The sequence below is a fragment of the Melospiza georgiana genome, chromosome 20, assembly GCF_028018845.1.
Source record: "Melospiza georgiana isolate bMelGeo1 chromosome 20, bMelGeo1.pri, whole genome shotgun sequence".
Classification (NCBI taxonomy): Eukaryota; Metazoa; Chordata; class Aves; order Passeriformes; family Passerellidae; genus Melospiza; species Melospiza georgiana.
The window spans coordinates 1,680,018-1,694,063 of NC_080449.1; the positions used below are offsets into that span (position 1 = coordinate 1,680,018).

General features: G+C 59.4%; 2 protein-coding genes across 4 annotated transcripts in view; one reads left to right on the forward strand and one right to left on the reverse strand.

Annotated features, from left to right (window-relative positions):
* The window catches only part of ABCA2 (ATP binding cassette subfamily A member 2), a 34,370-nt gene extending 26,154 nt beyond the window's left edge, over window positions 1–8,216 (reverse strand). For all 3 annotated transcript variants that reach the window (XM_058037899.1, XM_058037901.1, XM_058037898.1), the window contains exons 1-2: window positions 7,998–8,216; window positions 666–759 (exon numbers count right to left, since the gene is read on the reverse strand). In XM_058037899.1, the coding sequence (XP_057893882.1) occupies window positions 666–759; window positions 7,998–8,063 (160 nt within the window). In that variant the 5' untranslated portion in view covers window positions 8,064–8,216. The remainder of the gene's footprint in view (window positions 1–665; window positions 760–7,997) is intronic.
* A 3,177-nt stretch (window positions 8,217–11,393) lies between these two features.
* On the forward strand, window positions 11,394–14,046 carry FUT7 (fucosyltransferase 7). Its single transcript, XM_058038318.1, has 2 exons — window positions 11,394–11,452; window positions 12,959–14,046. Exon 2 carries the CDS (start codon window positions 13,003–13,005, stop codon window positions 14,044–14,046), a length of 1,044 nt encoding a protein of 347 aa, XP_057894301.1. The 5' UTR covers window positions 11,394–11,452; window positions 12,959–13,002.

Consider the following 14,046-nt stretch of genomic DNA (forward strand, 5'->3'; position numbering starts at 1 on the left):
GCTCTCCCTCGGCGGGACACACTGAAACACAGGCTCAAACCATCGTCACATGGGGTCACCACCAGTGCCCAGCATCTCCCCTGGCCCTGCTGTGCCATCTGTACCACATCACCCACCAAGGTGGGCATCGATGGGCCCTTGGGAGCTGACAGCTTCACTCCACTGCCTCCTCCCAGCTGCACAGCCCGCAGCCACCACAACCCAGGCCAAAGCTCCAGCTGGAATTCTCCCAGAGCCCTCAGCTCCAGTCCCATCAGTTTATCATCCTGCCAGGCCTCTGAGCACACCAGGGCCAGGCATAGGCCTTTCTCTAGGTCACTTTCCCCCCCACTGGGGAGCCCTTTCCAGAGCCACTCCAGCTGACCCTCGACAACTTAGGGGGACTGTGGCTGTTCCAGCACCATCCAGTTTGCCCTTCCCCATGCAAAACATCCATGCTGATAACAACTACAGGCTGGTTGGTGCTGCAACCCCCAGGAGAGCCTCCCCAGGCTGGGACAGACTCTGCTACTTCCACCAGTCCTTGGCTGTAGCCCCTGCCCAGTGCAATGTCCCTCAAAAGGCCTCTCTAGGTCCCCCCTGCCCCCAGGCTGGAGCACCTCCCCAGGGCCTCAGGGTGCCCCCAAGTGTGGGACTGCCCCAAGCATCGCCTTGCTGGGACTCACCTTCCTTCACAGGGATGGTGGGCTTCTTCTGCCGCAGCCCCAGGAGGATGAAGAAGAGCACCAGGGGGATGAAGATCTCGAAGGCCAGTACCCACTGGGGATGACAGAGAGCAGAGGGAACAGGATGCTTAGGGACAGAACACAGCCACCTGGGAGAAGCACAGGCAGTACTGGGGTCCCCAGGCATTGGTGCAGTGCAGCACTGTGTCCACATATTGCAAATGGCTGGTGGCTCTGTCGCAGCTCAGCCAGCAGCAAACAGGTTCCTGGGCATCCCACAACCTCCTGCCTGCACCACCCTGTCCAGAGCACTGCAGGGCAGGGTACACAGAGGGGATGGATACCTCCTCCAGCAGTGCAAACAGGCTGCTGAGGCTTGAGCTCAGCCATAAAGGTCCACCATAGCTGGACCTGTCCAGGGAGAAGACCTCTAGTTCTGAAGGCTAGTGCCCTCACAGCCTGGAGCAGCATGATGCCCACTTGGCACCTGTGCCACTGCTGGATCTCACAAGGAGCAATAGCTGAGTCCAACAGCAGAGTTCAGTTCAGCCAGGCCCTGGCACTAGCTCCAGGCGCAACTGGGCCATCCTGGTACCCGTTCCATGCCCTCCCAAAAGGTTCTGACTGCAAGGAATTTCCACTGGCAGCATATGGCAAATAACAGCAAATCCCCAGGAATTCCTGGCCACAGTGGCTCAGAAGTCCCAGCTAGGCCCTGTGCCCAGAGGCCCTGGGGATAGGCATCAGCATCTCCAGCTATGGGCAGGAGCAAGCAGCTGGCACACTGCCAGCACAGCTGCTGCCACTTTGCACTGGAGGGCCCAGAAATGGCACAGCCCCGCTGCCCAGCAGCAGGGAACCACTGCAGGCTGGGAAACTGAGGCACAGGGTGAGGTGAGCCAACTTCGGCTCAATCCAGAGCCAAATCAGACCCAAGGCAGCTGCTGAGACCCTGAAACTGCTGCCACCCATGGGCATGGCAGGGCCCAGCTCCACTGCTGGGAAGGTGCTTCCTACACCACCCACACCGGCCTCCTCCCAGTGGCCAGTGCCAATGGGCAAGCCCGTGGAGAGGCAAGAACAGACTTTATTATGAAGGATGCAGCTGCCAACAGGTGACAGGGTCAGGCCCTGTGTCTCCTCCATGCTGCCTCACTTAGGGGCTGCCAACACTCTGTCAAAAAAGTGAGAGCAGCTCCAAATGGCAGCAAGCAGAGGGAGCCCTGCACCCAGATCCCTGCCAGCAAATGGCCACAGTGCTACTTCTGTGAGATGAGCACAACTGTACCCATGGGTGCTGCCCATGCTGCACTCGCCATGCCAGAGTTCCTGGGTTTGGAACTCTGGAAGGAAGAGGAAGAAGAGCTGGAGGAGATGGAAAATGCCCCCAGGAGCAGTGCCTGAGAAGCGTCATCTTTCTGATAGCACCAGTCCCAGGGACAGTCCCTGGTGTCACTGGTCCTGCACAAAGCAGGATAGCAGGGGACACCCTGACACACACTGCTGTCCCGTGGCCCCTGCCCCACCCCCTGCCTGTTTACCAGGCACACAACAAGGCCTCTGTGCCCAGGCACTGGGGGAACCATCCCCACACACCCATGCTGGCCTGTACCAGGCTCGTGTGGGAACTGTCCTTGGTGGCAACAGCTTATTGGAATCTACTTGTTGTTATTTATTTTTTTGACAAAGGTCATTGACTCTTGCTCATCTCCATCCCCAGACATGTCCCTTGTCCCCACCCTCTGTCCCACATATCCCAGTGTCACAGCAGGCTGTCCCACACCTTTGGCACCCACAGTGGCATGGTGATGGGCAGACATGGTAGCTGATGGCTATCTACCAGGCTGCACCTCTAGGACCAACCCTGCTCCCCTGGTCCCCAGGGACACTGGCATGCAGTGGGGCCCAACAGAGCCTTAGACTTCCAGCGAGGCACCAGGCCAGGACACCTGCACAGCCTGGGGATGGTGGGGTCCCCACGTGCAGGTGCAAGACACTGAGGGACATTTTGGGATTGTGTGAGGAAGCAAGGAAGAAAGGCCAGGATGCAAGCAGATGAGAAGGAAATGCTCCCCAGTAGGTAGGAAAGAGCCAAGGAGAGGAGAGGGGCCAGTGCCTGCCAGCAGCCGGCCATGAGCGCACCCGCCAGTCTGCCCTGTTCTGTCATCCATCCCCCGCCCCCGCCGCTCTCTTGACAAGGGCACAGGTGCAGGACTGAGGGTGGGACACTGGTCCCAGGAGCCCTGGTACCAGGTGACAATGGCTGTTGGGCCAGGGACAGCTCCTGGGTGGCATTCTCTTCTTCCACATCCCCTGCCACATGTTCATTTCAGCCTGGTTGTTTGTGAGCAGGATGAGGTCATAGGCGCTGTTCAGATTTGCCCAAGTGCTGGGTGTCCACCTCCCACCCTACAGACAGTGGGGTAACTTGCTCCACGTTCAGCCCTGTCCTTGGCCGGAGGCAGGGGTGGTGGGGTCCTGCCCAACTCCCCCAGCAGGGAGGCAGAGCTGGGTGGGTGCTACAGCAGGGTGCCAGCCCCTGGCAGAGGCACATGTCCCTCCGGGAGCACTGGGACAGCGATTCACTGCCCGTGCCCATCCTCTGCCACACTGTCAGATGGGAGCGAGAGGCTGCTAGGAGGCTGAGCAGGAGGCAGCAGCGCCTGCTGCGACACACAGCTCCCACACAGCCAGGTCAAAAGGCCAGACAAGCACCACAGGACAGTGACACAAACAGAGCAGAGTAAACAGCCCGGCCCAGCGCAACGGTGCCACCATGCCCACTCTCCAGCGCCCACTGGGACAGCTGGGAGATGTGCTGGAGCCAGGGTCAGCACAGACATGGCCATCAGGTCACTAACAACTGCATAACTCCACTAGTGTCCCCAGGATGTGGCAGCACTCATGTCCCAGTAGCCCAGGGGGCAGTCCTCATGGGGACAAGCCAGGCCGGGCAGAGGCAGCTCTTCCTGTCCAAGGCTGTCACCCAAAAGTCCACTCAGTTCTCTCATGTGTGCCCCCAGCATCGTCTGATGCTCACAAGCCACAGCCTCCAGCCAGCATGGTGTGGGAGAGGGGCACTCAGGGACTGGGCACCCCCATACTAAGATGCTCAAGCTGGCATCTCCAGCAACATCCCTGCTCCCCACACCTGCCATGTCAGTCCCCCTGCCCACAGCCTGGCACCTGCAAGAGGGTTTATTGGCTTCAACACAGGTGAAGCAGCATCACACACAGCATCCAAAATCCCTGCACGTACCCCTCAGAGGACAGGGCAGGGTCTGCCTGTCCTCCTCATGGGAGGAAGGAGCTGCTGCCTACTCCATGCCAGCCTCTCTGCTCATGCCAGTGCTGCCAACAGTGCCAGCAGGAACTGGCAATAGGTGTTGGCCTGCAGGAACCCCGAGGGACTGGGCTCTCAAGTCCTGCAGGATCCAACTTTTCCAATAGCATTTTAAGTCTGCAGAAATACCTTTAAATTTTCATGGTCCCACACTTTAATCACTGTTAGATGCCCACTTTTGCCCACAGCCAGAAAGTAAAGGCAGGTAAAGCTGTGGTCACTGGGAAAGATGAGATTGAGAGCTCTGGGGCAAAACAGGCCCCAAAATGCATGAGGCTGTGCCAAGCTGCCCAGCTCCAGTGGAACTCTGACCACCCAGCTGGGGCCTGAGAGGCTTCCCTCAAGGCCACCTGCCCCACAGGGACACACAAGGCCAGGTCCAGGGGCTGCCAACTCCCATCCTGCCAAGGCCTGGCCACCCTCACCTCTGCCTCTGGTCACTTCCAGTTATGTCCATCTGTCCCACTACCCCCTGTCTCCAGCATGGACACATCCCCACCCCCGACAGCCCTGGCACGGCAACCTGGGGTCCTGCCTTGGGGAGGCTGGAGGAGCGAGAAATTCTTGCTGGGGTTTGTCAACAACTCTCCTGAGCTGAGGACCCAGGAACACCACCACGGTTCTCCCCATTCCTGCAGTGTCAGCCAGGCACCTGTGTGCTGGGCCAAGAGAGCACATCATTGTCAGTGCCCTCTGCAAAGGCCACACAGCACTGGGACATGGACACCCTGCCACTGGCACAAGATGCCCGACCTGAGCACAGGGTCATGCCAGCAGCCAGTGTGGATGAAGGTGCTCCACAATGGGTACGCCCCGGCTGCCATGCCAACGGGGACTCACAGAGACACTGCTGGGCCACCACAGCCCTGCCAAACCCGCGCTTCCCCTCCCCACACCTGCTGCAGACAAGGAGAGGGCAAAGAGCACCCACAGCCAGGGCAGTACCCAACTGATTCCTGCTGCAGGATTCAGTACCAGCAGGAGCTGGCAGGGCCACAGGCACACACACACAGTCCTAGGGACACTGCACCCCAGCAGAGGCAGCCCCCCAGCACTCCAAATTTCAGCCTTTCATTTTCTGGCAGCATCAGTTTCCCCCCAGCTCTCTGCCACCAGCCAGGGGGAAAGGACAGATCTGCCAGCTCCTGTGTGGAGAGTTTTCCATCTTCAGGACAAAGTGCAGAAGGCACAGATCCTGCATGGAGCAGAACAGCCACACTGCTATCAGCTCTCCCTATACCCCTTCCCTCATTCCAGGGCCTGTGCCACAAGGAGCCCCATCAGTGCGCTGCAGCACCAGAACAGCACAGAACTACTCCCACCATTCCCACAAAACAGCCCTGACTTACCCACCAACCCTTCCCCAGGACCAAGCAAACTGGCAGCACACTTCCATCACTGAGAGCTCCACTGTGGCTGCCTGCCCATCCCAAATGAATGGGTACAAAGAGCCCCAGGGCAGGAAGGTGAACACCCTGAACTGTGCCTGTGGTGACTTTTGAGAGAGCACCTGCTAAATCTTACATCTAACATAGGCTTAAACCAGATACCAAAGTCATGGGAGAGCCCATCCTTTAACAATTCCTGTCCCAGCAGATTCAAGGCACAGCCAGCAATCCCCAGGGCTGTCAGGGGCACCACCAAGGGACCCCACAGCCCGGGCTTCCCTCCACCAAGAGCCACCAATGCTGTTCTGCTCAGACCTCCATCATCCCAGGGTTGTGCTCTGGGAAGAATAAAATCATGGCCAAACCCCAGAGCAGTCCCTGGAACAGCTCAGCCACACTAGGCAAGGTCCAAAGCCACCATGGGCTGGGAACAAGGCCTTACAGAGGTGCCACTGATCAGGGACAGTGCCTGGCCATGCTGCAGGTCTCCCTGCACCCACCACCCACCCATAAGTGGCCTGGCCAAGTCCTCACCTAAATAATGAATATTAATAATGAATAAATGAATAAAGTCTGCCCATGAATATGAAAGTCTGTCTAAACTATGAATAAAGTCTGTCCCAAAACCATGGCTGTACCCTACTGCAATCCTGCTCCTGAACAGCCCCTGCTGCCAGGGACAATAGGGACACCCCCCAGGCCACCAACACTCATAGGCAGAACACAGAACTGCTCCAGTTGTCAGAGCCCTCAGTCAAACCTGAGGTCTCTGCTTCCCACCCTCCCCTGCAGCACCGGGTTTCCTACTCCACCTACTGCCGGGAGGGGAGCACATGGTGGCAAGGACTGATGCCAGGGGAGCACCTGCAGCACTAGGATGGACCAAAAGGCAGCTGCTGTGCCCACACTCCTTCTCTGAGGCTGGGAGAGGCCCAGTCAACCCCCGACTCTGCCTGCCCCTGGGTGAACACCAGGGGCAGCAGCTGCTCCAGTCCCCCAGCCTCTGGCTGCTGCAGTAAGATCACCCCAACTGGAGCTGGTTTCTCATAGTGGAACATTCATCTGCGGCTATTGCCAGGACAGACTTGCACTGGGGAACCCACTGCTGAGTGCCAGGCACAGCCACCACACAGGGCCTGGCTCTGCCCTGGCCAGTCACCACTGGCAGCTCAGCCCAGCACTACTCCGAGAGGGCAGAGCTCCCCACAGAGCGGGCAGGATGATGGCCCCTGCGCAGACCAGGGACACCAAGTGGCTCTGGGATTCACACACAGCAGTAGCACAAGGAAGGAGGTGACATACACAGGGCACAGCTGTCCTAGGGACTGCATCAGATCCATCCACGAGCACCCGCGGCACTGGGACCAGCTCTCATCCTGGCTCCCAGCTGGTCCGCTGCACTCACAGCATCGCTGGGTGGGCAAGGAGGGGCTGCTCCATACCCTGCCTCCCTGCCTGAAGCAGTGGCACTCCAGCAACAGTCCACAGAGATGGAGGTGATGCGGCCTGGGCTCCTCATCCTCCTCCTCTGGCCACAGCTTCCTGTGCTGCACCCCCACACTGCCCACGGGGCTGGTAGGGAGGGTCACGGAGAAATGGGTCCCCAAAAGCTGTGTGCACCCCCACTCTGTAACCCGATGGCCATGGAAGCCAAGGCCAGGTCAGCCGGTGTGTGCCAGGGCCCAGCCGTGCCAGGCTGCTCATCCTGGCAGGCAAGGGTCCGGCACAGCCCCTGCCGTGGCCGTGCAACTCTGCTAAGGGTAAAGAGGGGAGATGACTCAGCCAAACAGCATCAACCCCTCATCCATTTTGGGGGCACCGGGGCTGTCAGTCCAGGGAAATCTGCCTGCAGCGCCAGGCTCATCCCTGCTCCTGTCACAGGAGCCTCTGCTGCTCCGGTTACCGGGACACGGGGTCTGGGGCTGGTGGCTGCCGATGAGGAACAGCAGGATCGGGCCTGCGGGATAATTGGGAAGGGAAAAGAAAAGCGATGCCAGCTTGCGAGCAGCAGCTCGTTCCCCTCCCCCACCCGCAAAAAATAACCGGCTCCCTCGGGCCGCGCACCCACCCCCGGCCCACAGCGCAGGATCCCGGGGGCCGAGGGATGACCCCGCACAGGGAGCCTGCGACAGGCTGGCAGTGGCCCCGAGGCCCCAGCACGGTCGATGCCATCTTGTCCCTTCTGCCAGCCCGGGAGGGACACACACCAGCCCCCCGGCCCCCAACCCCACCAAGTTGCCTGTTCTCCAGCCCACGGAAGATAGGCGGCTCCGACCCACATATGGACTGAGAATCTATTTATACCCGGTGGGTATCGGGGCTTGGGGAGCGATCCCACCCCGAGGAGGCGACATCCAGGCCCCCTCCTCCTGCGGCCCCCGGGACCGGGTGGCCTCACCGACACGACAGCGAAGCGGGAGAGCCCCAACTGTTGCTGCCACACAGAGGCCCGGGGGCGCCGGGCCGGAGGATTCGTGCACGGGCGGCCCGAGGCAGGCGGACACCGCCGGGCCGAGGGACTGGGGGGACCCTCCGGCATCACCTTCGCGCGGGGCCTGGCCTCGCCCCTCGGGGCTGCAGGCCCCCCCCGTCCCCGCTCACCGGGCTGCGCCGCTTCAGTGTCACGTTCTTCCAGAGCAGAAGATGGAGCTGATGCAGGAAGCCCATGGTCGGGTCGGGCCGGCCCCGCCAAAGGGCCGCGTCGCGCTCAGCTCCGGGGTCACCCGCCGCCCACCGCCATCCCCTCCCAGCCGGCGTCTACTGCTTGCCGTAGGTTGCGAGGATGCGAAGCGGCCTCGGCCCAGGCCTGGCTCCGCCGCACCCGCCCCGACCCTGCGCTGCACCAGCACCACCCCCGGCCCGCCGCTGCCGCCCCTTAAAGGCGCCGCCGAATCCGCCCGCTGCGCCCGCACGGCAGCCCCGGCCCAGCGCGGCCCGGGCCCGGCTCATCCCGGCAACAGTGGCCTCGGTGCGGACTGCGCAGAGCGGAGCTGCTGCCCCAGGGGCCGGGGAATCCTCGCTCCCCTCGAGCCGCCGCCCTCCCGCCCCTCAGCCATACACAAATCACCTCCGCGCTTCTGCCCCTGATGCTCCCCCAGAGCAGGAAGGACTGGCCCATGGCTGCGGGACCTGTGTGCCAGGGTGCCTCGGCTGTCCCTTCTCTTGCACGCTGCCCACCCTGCTCCTGCCTGACCTGTCCCACAGGCATGTGCTGGGGCGTCCACGGGTGTTTTTGGAAGGACCAACCTGCTGCCACATCTGTGTCCTGTCAGCTCTGAACCCAGGGCTGGATGCCTTCAGCAGTAAGGACTGAACCAGGCCAGCTCTCCTCCTTAATCCCATCCACTCTTCTTCCATCCATCCTTTTTCCTGCCGTTCATCCATCCTTCCTCTTATCCACATTTTCTTGCACCTGTCCATCTATCCTCCCATCTATCCTTCCTTCCATCCTTTCTTCTTTCCTTTCCTCCTTCCTGCCATCTTTTCCTCTTTCCATCTGGCCTTGCTTTCATCCATTCCCCCTTCCTTCTTTCCCTCCCTTTTCCTTTTCCTCTGGTTCTCTCCATTTCCCACCTGTCCTTCCCTCTTCCTGCTCTCCCTCAGCCTTCTCTCCCTCTTCCCTCTCCTTTCCTCCAGCTCTGTGTAACCATCTCATTCTCCATGCTCTTCATGGGCCAAGTGTAGCCAGGAGCAGTGAATCCCTCTCTGGCTGTCCCAGCTGCAGTGGTGCTCCCAAGGGTGACTGTGCTCAGGGCAGGCCCTTTGGCAGCTGCCTGGGGCTAACAAAAGCTCCCCTTGTCCAACACAAAGCAGCATTATTCCCCAAACTTCTGGGCAAAACACTGCTGAGGTGGAGGAGGACAAAGGATGCCTGGTGATGTGGTGGTGGAGAGGCCCTGTGTGCCCAGCTCCATGCTCTGGTGAGGGTGATTGCTTTGTGAGGGTTGCTGGGTGGGCGGACAGGGCTACAGGTAACAGAGATGCCCAGAATTGAGGGGAGCTAGGCTTTTACTAGGTCCCTGGGGAAGGAGGGATGCAGTCACCCTAGACTCCTCACAAAGAATTGTGCATGGTTTGCCCACAGCCCACACAAGGAGCATCTCCAAGTCCCTGTCCTGCAGCAGAGTTTGTCCCAACTTGGAGGGGCACAGTGGCAGGACCCATGGGTGGGTCAAAGCCCTGACCTGGGTCTCCTGCATTTTCCCTCCTGCTGCCCCTGGGTGGGTGCCCTGGGGGAGCTTCACGACTGCTCTTCTGTTTGGCATGGCCATGGGAACCCCAAGAAGCCAGCAAGAGAGAGATCCAGCAGTGTACCACGAGACAGCACAGTCCTGGAGACACAGTGGCAAAAATCCTCCAAGGACCCAGGGCCTGATGCCCAAGGCCCAACCCCTCCCTGGTCTAGAAGCTCCAAAGACCTTGTGGCCCATCTCCTCCATGGACAAAAGGTCCTGAAGACCTGAGAACATGGATCCCTGAGCACCTCTCAGGGGACTACCTTGTGGGGTGGCCAAGCTCCTGTCTCTGTATGCAGTCATCTGCAGATGGCAGTACCCACACACATTCTTCTCTCTGCTCTGTGCTGGTGCTGTCCTGCATTCCTGATGGTCTCATGGCCTGACCTCTGCCCTTGATGTCTGCCCAACCCACCCAAGCAGCACTGGCCCTGGCTCCCTGCCTGGCTCAGAGCCATGTCCTTTGGTCCACAGGGTCAGGGTGTTTGGATCCACTGGCTGCAAGTCCTTGCAGGGCATTGTCCCTGCACGCAGGGTGTCTTGGGGCAGCACCCGCACATGACAGCTATCAGGTGCCAAGGAAAAGCTCCCTGCTGCTCTACCAGCCGTCCTCAATGCCCTACGGAAATGCTGTCTCCAGCGCTGTCCTCCAAGGAGGGGAATGGCCCCAGCCCATGCGGCCCTGGGTTCTCAGGCTAGGGGGCAGCAGCAGGATGATGCTGAGTGCTCCAGCCAGGCAGGGACTGTTGACCACAGACAGCAAGGCTGGGGCAGGCAAGGCTCAGAATGGTGCCCTGGGAATGGACTGTAGTGTCTGCGCTCTTAATCATGCAGGGGAAGAAATGCAGAAAAAGAGTGAGAAGAGATGACAGGAAATGGACATGGCTGTGGAAGAAGGAACACCCTCTCTTGGGGCTGCAGTTGGCCTTTGAGGATTCCTGGGGTGTCAGTAAAACCACAGAGCCCTGATATACTGTGGCATGGTGGCATGGCATTGTACCCAACAGGGATCCCAAGAGGTTGGCAGCCAGCAGGACTGAGGGTGCAGATCCCAGGGGTACTGGAGCAGCCTGAAAAACCCCCAGGGAGCAGTTTGGAGCCCTGTTCCCAGCTCCGTGTGTGCCAAGGTGTAGGACATACCCTTACCAGCTTCAGGGACAGTGCTGCACACTTCGATGCTCCTCTCTTGCCTCTGCCTCAGTTTCCCCATCTCATTTTGCCTACCAGGGCTTTCATGGAGACTTGGGTCCTGAACAGCAATGCCAGCAAAGGACAAAACTGAGCCAGAGAGAGAGCAGGGCAGAACTGGGGCAGGGGCAGAGAAGGCAGCTCTCTGTGTACACACTGTTGAGGCTCACATGTGCCTGCTTCCCCTTTTGGCAGGAAAAATCCCAGACAGGACAGTGCCCAGAGCTCAGTGACACTTTTGGGCTGTTAGTTGATTGTTTCAGGATGAGTCAGTGGGAGTTGATATCCTGTTTGCAACTAAGCTGCGGGTGGCAGATGGGTGGCACCTCGTCAAGGCTGAGGGCACTTACGGGGCACCCATCTCGTTCTGGGCCATGTACCCGCTATGGGGTGCCCATTTGGCCAGAAGGTACCCACCCAACCATGGGGCACCCCCCCCAGTCACAGGGTACCCACCCCCAGCACAGTGCAGGGGAAGTGCTGGGAGCGGGGTGTGCCAGCTGACACATGGGGCAGGAAGGACCTGCTGTGGGGCTGGGACAAGGCAAAACTGAAAAAAGAGGAAGCCCTCAAGTGCCCCAGCCCAGCAGCACTCAGGCAGACGAAGCTGGCACCTCGCACACCTCTGCCACAGTAAGTCTGAGTCCAACATTACTGACCAGGGGAGAGGGGCTGAGAAATGGGTTGGCCCCTGCCACTGCTACAGCAGGGGTTTTCCTTTCAGAGCATCCCCAAAATGGGGGCAACATCCCCAAAACAGAAGCAACATCCTGCTGCTGGGGACAGAGACCTGCAGCACTGATGTGCAGTACAGGGAACCAGCAAAGCTTTCCCATCCCTTTTGCTTCCCATGCCAGATTTGTCTGGAGCTTAAACTTAGCTCATGCATTTTAGCAGGACAGATGGAGTGGGCCAAGGTGGGGAAGGGATTTTTTTGCAGCCAAGCTGCAGTGCTGCAGTGGGTGGGAAAGTAGGGCACTGTTTTCCAGGAGACCCCAATACTGGAGGCACTGGCTCAGCCCCAGCTGGCAGCAGGGCTCAGGCATCCCACATGTTTCCAGAGGTTTCCACAAAAGGAGAAACCACCTGTGGTGCTGAATGCTTTGAGCCCTGCAGTGGAACCAGCCCTCCAGAGGGGGCTTAAGCTGGTGGCTAGTCCCCCGTGCAGCCAACCATCTCCCTGTCCACTTCTGCCACGGCTCTGCTCCCAGCAGGGCTGTTGCTTAAACCACAGAAGCCCGAGGCAGGCAGATGGGCACCCTGGCAGGGTGAACATCCCACAGCTGGGGGGCCTATGTGCCTGCAAACTGAGCCCCACCAGTGGCAGCCCCAAGTGCTGCACTGTCCTCCCTGCTCTCCCTGTCCTCCCTCTCCTCTGTGCTCACACAGTGGGGCACTGGCCATCTCTGACATCCTAAATATAAAATATGAGTGTTTGGGCCTCAGCCTGCTGGGGCTCCTGATGCCCTTAGGGACTGGGGAGTGCATCCTGACTTGGGGAGGGCACCCTGAGCCCGGCAATTTCCTTGCCATTGTCACAGGAGAATGCTGGGGTGAGTGGGCCCTTCTTGGTCAGGGCACTGCCAAACTTGGCCCTCATCAGAGTTTTGGACTTCAGAGTCAGTCACCCCTTTTCGCAGCTAAGGCGTCACCATGGGGCTATTCAGCTGGGACTGGGACACTCCTTCTTGTCCTTTGGTGCACAGCAGAGGCAAGGCTGGCTGCTTATCAGGTTTGACCTATTCTGGGCAAAGCAAGAAGGACTGAGAGTGTGGTTGTGTGTCTGGTGGGGAAGCTGAGGCACAGAGCAAGCAAGGACTGTCTGTAGTGGGGCCAGCCAGGCGGGGCAGAGGGGCAGAGGTGGCTGCTTCCCATCAACTCTGCACCTCCCAGCAGCATTTGTGCTCCCCCAAAAGTCACAAGGAGCTACAAGAGCATTATCAAAGGCCACCCTGGGGTGAAAGCATGTGCATGGGGAATTTTGTGGCACAGGCAAGCAGAGGGTCCTGGGGTGATGCTGAGGCCCAGGCTTCATGAAGAAGCCCTTTCTCTGGCCCCTCTGGCCACAGTGCCTCCCCATCACCCCTCGTCCCTGGCAAGCCGAGCTGATGGTCCTCAGGAGCCTCTCCTCTCTCACAGGTGTCAGCTCTGTCATCCGACGAGGCGATAGCCAACCCACCAGCATGCCCTGGGCATTGCTGCTGAGATGGTCACCCTGGGGACGGCCTGGTGTGAAAGCCTTGGTCGCTGCTGGGGTGTTTGTAACCACGCTCTGGAACTTGAGGTTCTTCCTCGACCCCTCCAAGGGCTCTGGAAAAGTGTCTAAACACAGGGAGCCATTGATGATCCTAGTGTGGGAATGGCCCTCCAAGCAGGTCCCCAATGTCAGCAGAGACGTGTGCCATGAGCTGTACAGCATCACAGGCTGCCAGCTGACCACAGAGCGGCAGCTCCTGCACCAGGCCCATGTGGTGGTGTTCCCCCATTCCAGGCTCCAGCCTGGCCGGGACAAACTACCCAAGGAGAGGCTGCCAGGGCAGAACTGGGTATGGGTGTCCCTGGAGTCCCCCTCCAACACTAGAGCTCTAGCAGCATGGAACAAGACCTTCAACTGGGTGATGACCTACAGACAGGATTCAGACATCTTCATCCCCTATGGCAAGCTTGTGCCCAACCGGTCAGCCACTGTGAACATCCCTGCAAAGACCAACTTGGTGTCCTGGGTTATCAGCAACTACCACAGGACTCAGAAAAGAGCCGAAGTCTACAAAAACCTCTCCAGGTACCTCCATGTGAATATATATGGGAAAGCAAACAACAAGCCCCTCTGCAAGGACTGCCTCTTGTCAACAATATCCAAGTCCAAGTTCTACCTGGCCTTTGAGAACTCCATCCACCGGGACTACATCACAGAGAAACTCTGGAGGAACTCACTGCTGGCCGGCACCGTGCCTGTGGTGCTGGGGCCATCCAGGGCCAACTATGAGCAGTTTGTTCCTGCAGACTCCTTCATCCATGTAAACGACTTTGGCTCCCTGGAGGAGCTGGCCACTTTCCTGAAGACCATGAACTCCAGCCGCTACCGGCAGTTCTTTGCCTGGCAGAGGAGGTTCAGTGTGAAACTCTACACTGACTGGAGGGAGCGGATGTGTGCCATCTGCACAGCCTACCCCCGCCTGCGCCATGGCCACCTCTATCCTGACCTGCAGAGCTGGTTCAACTCCTAG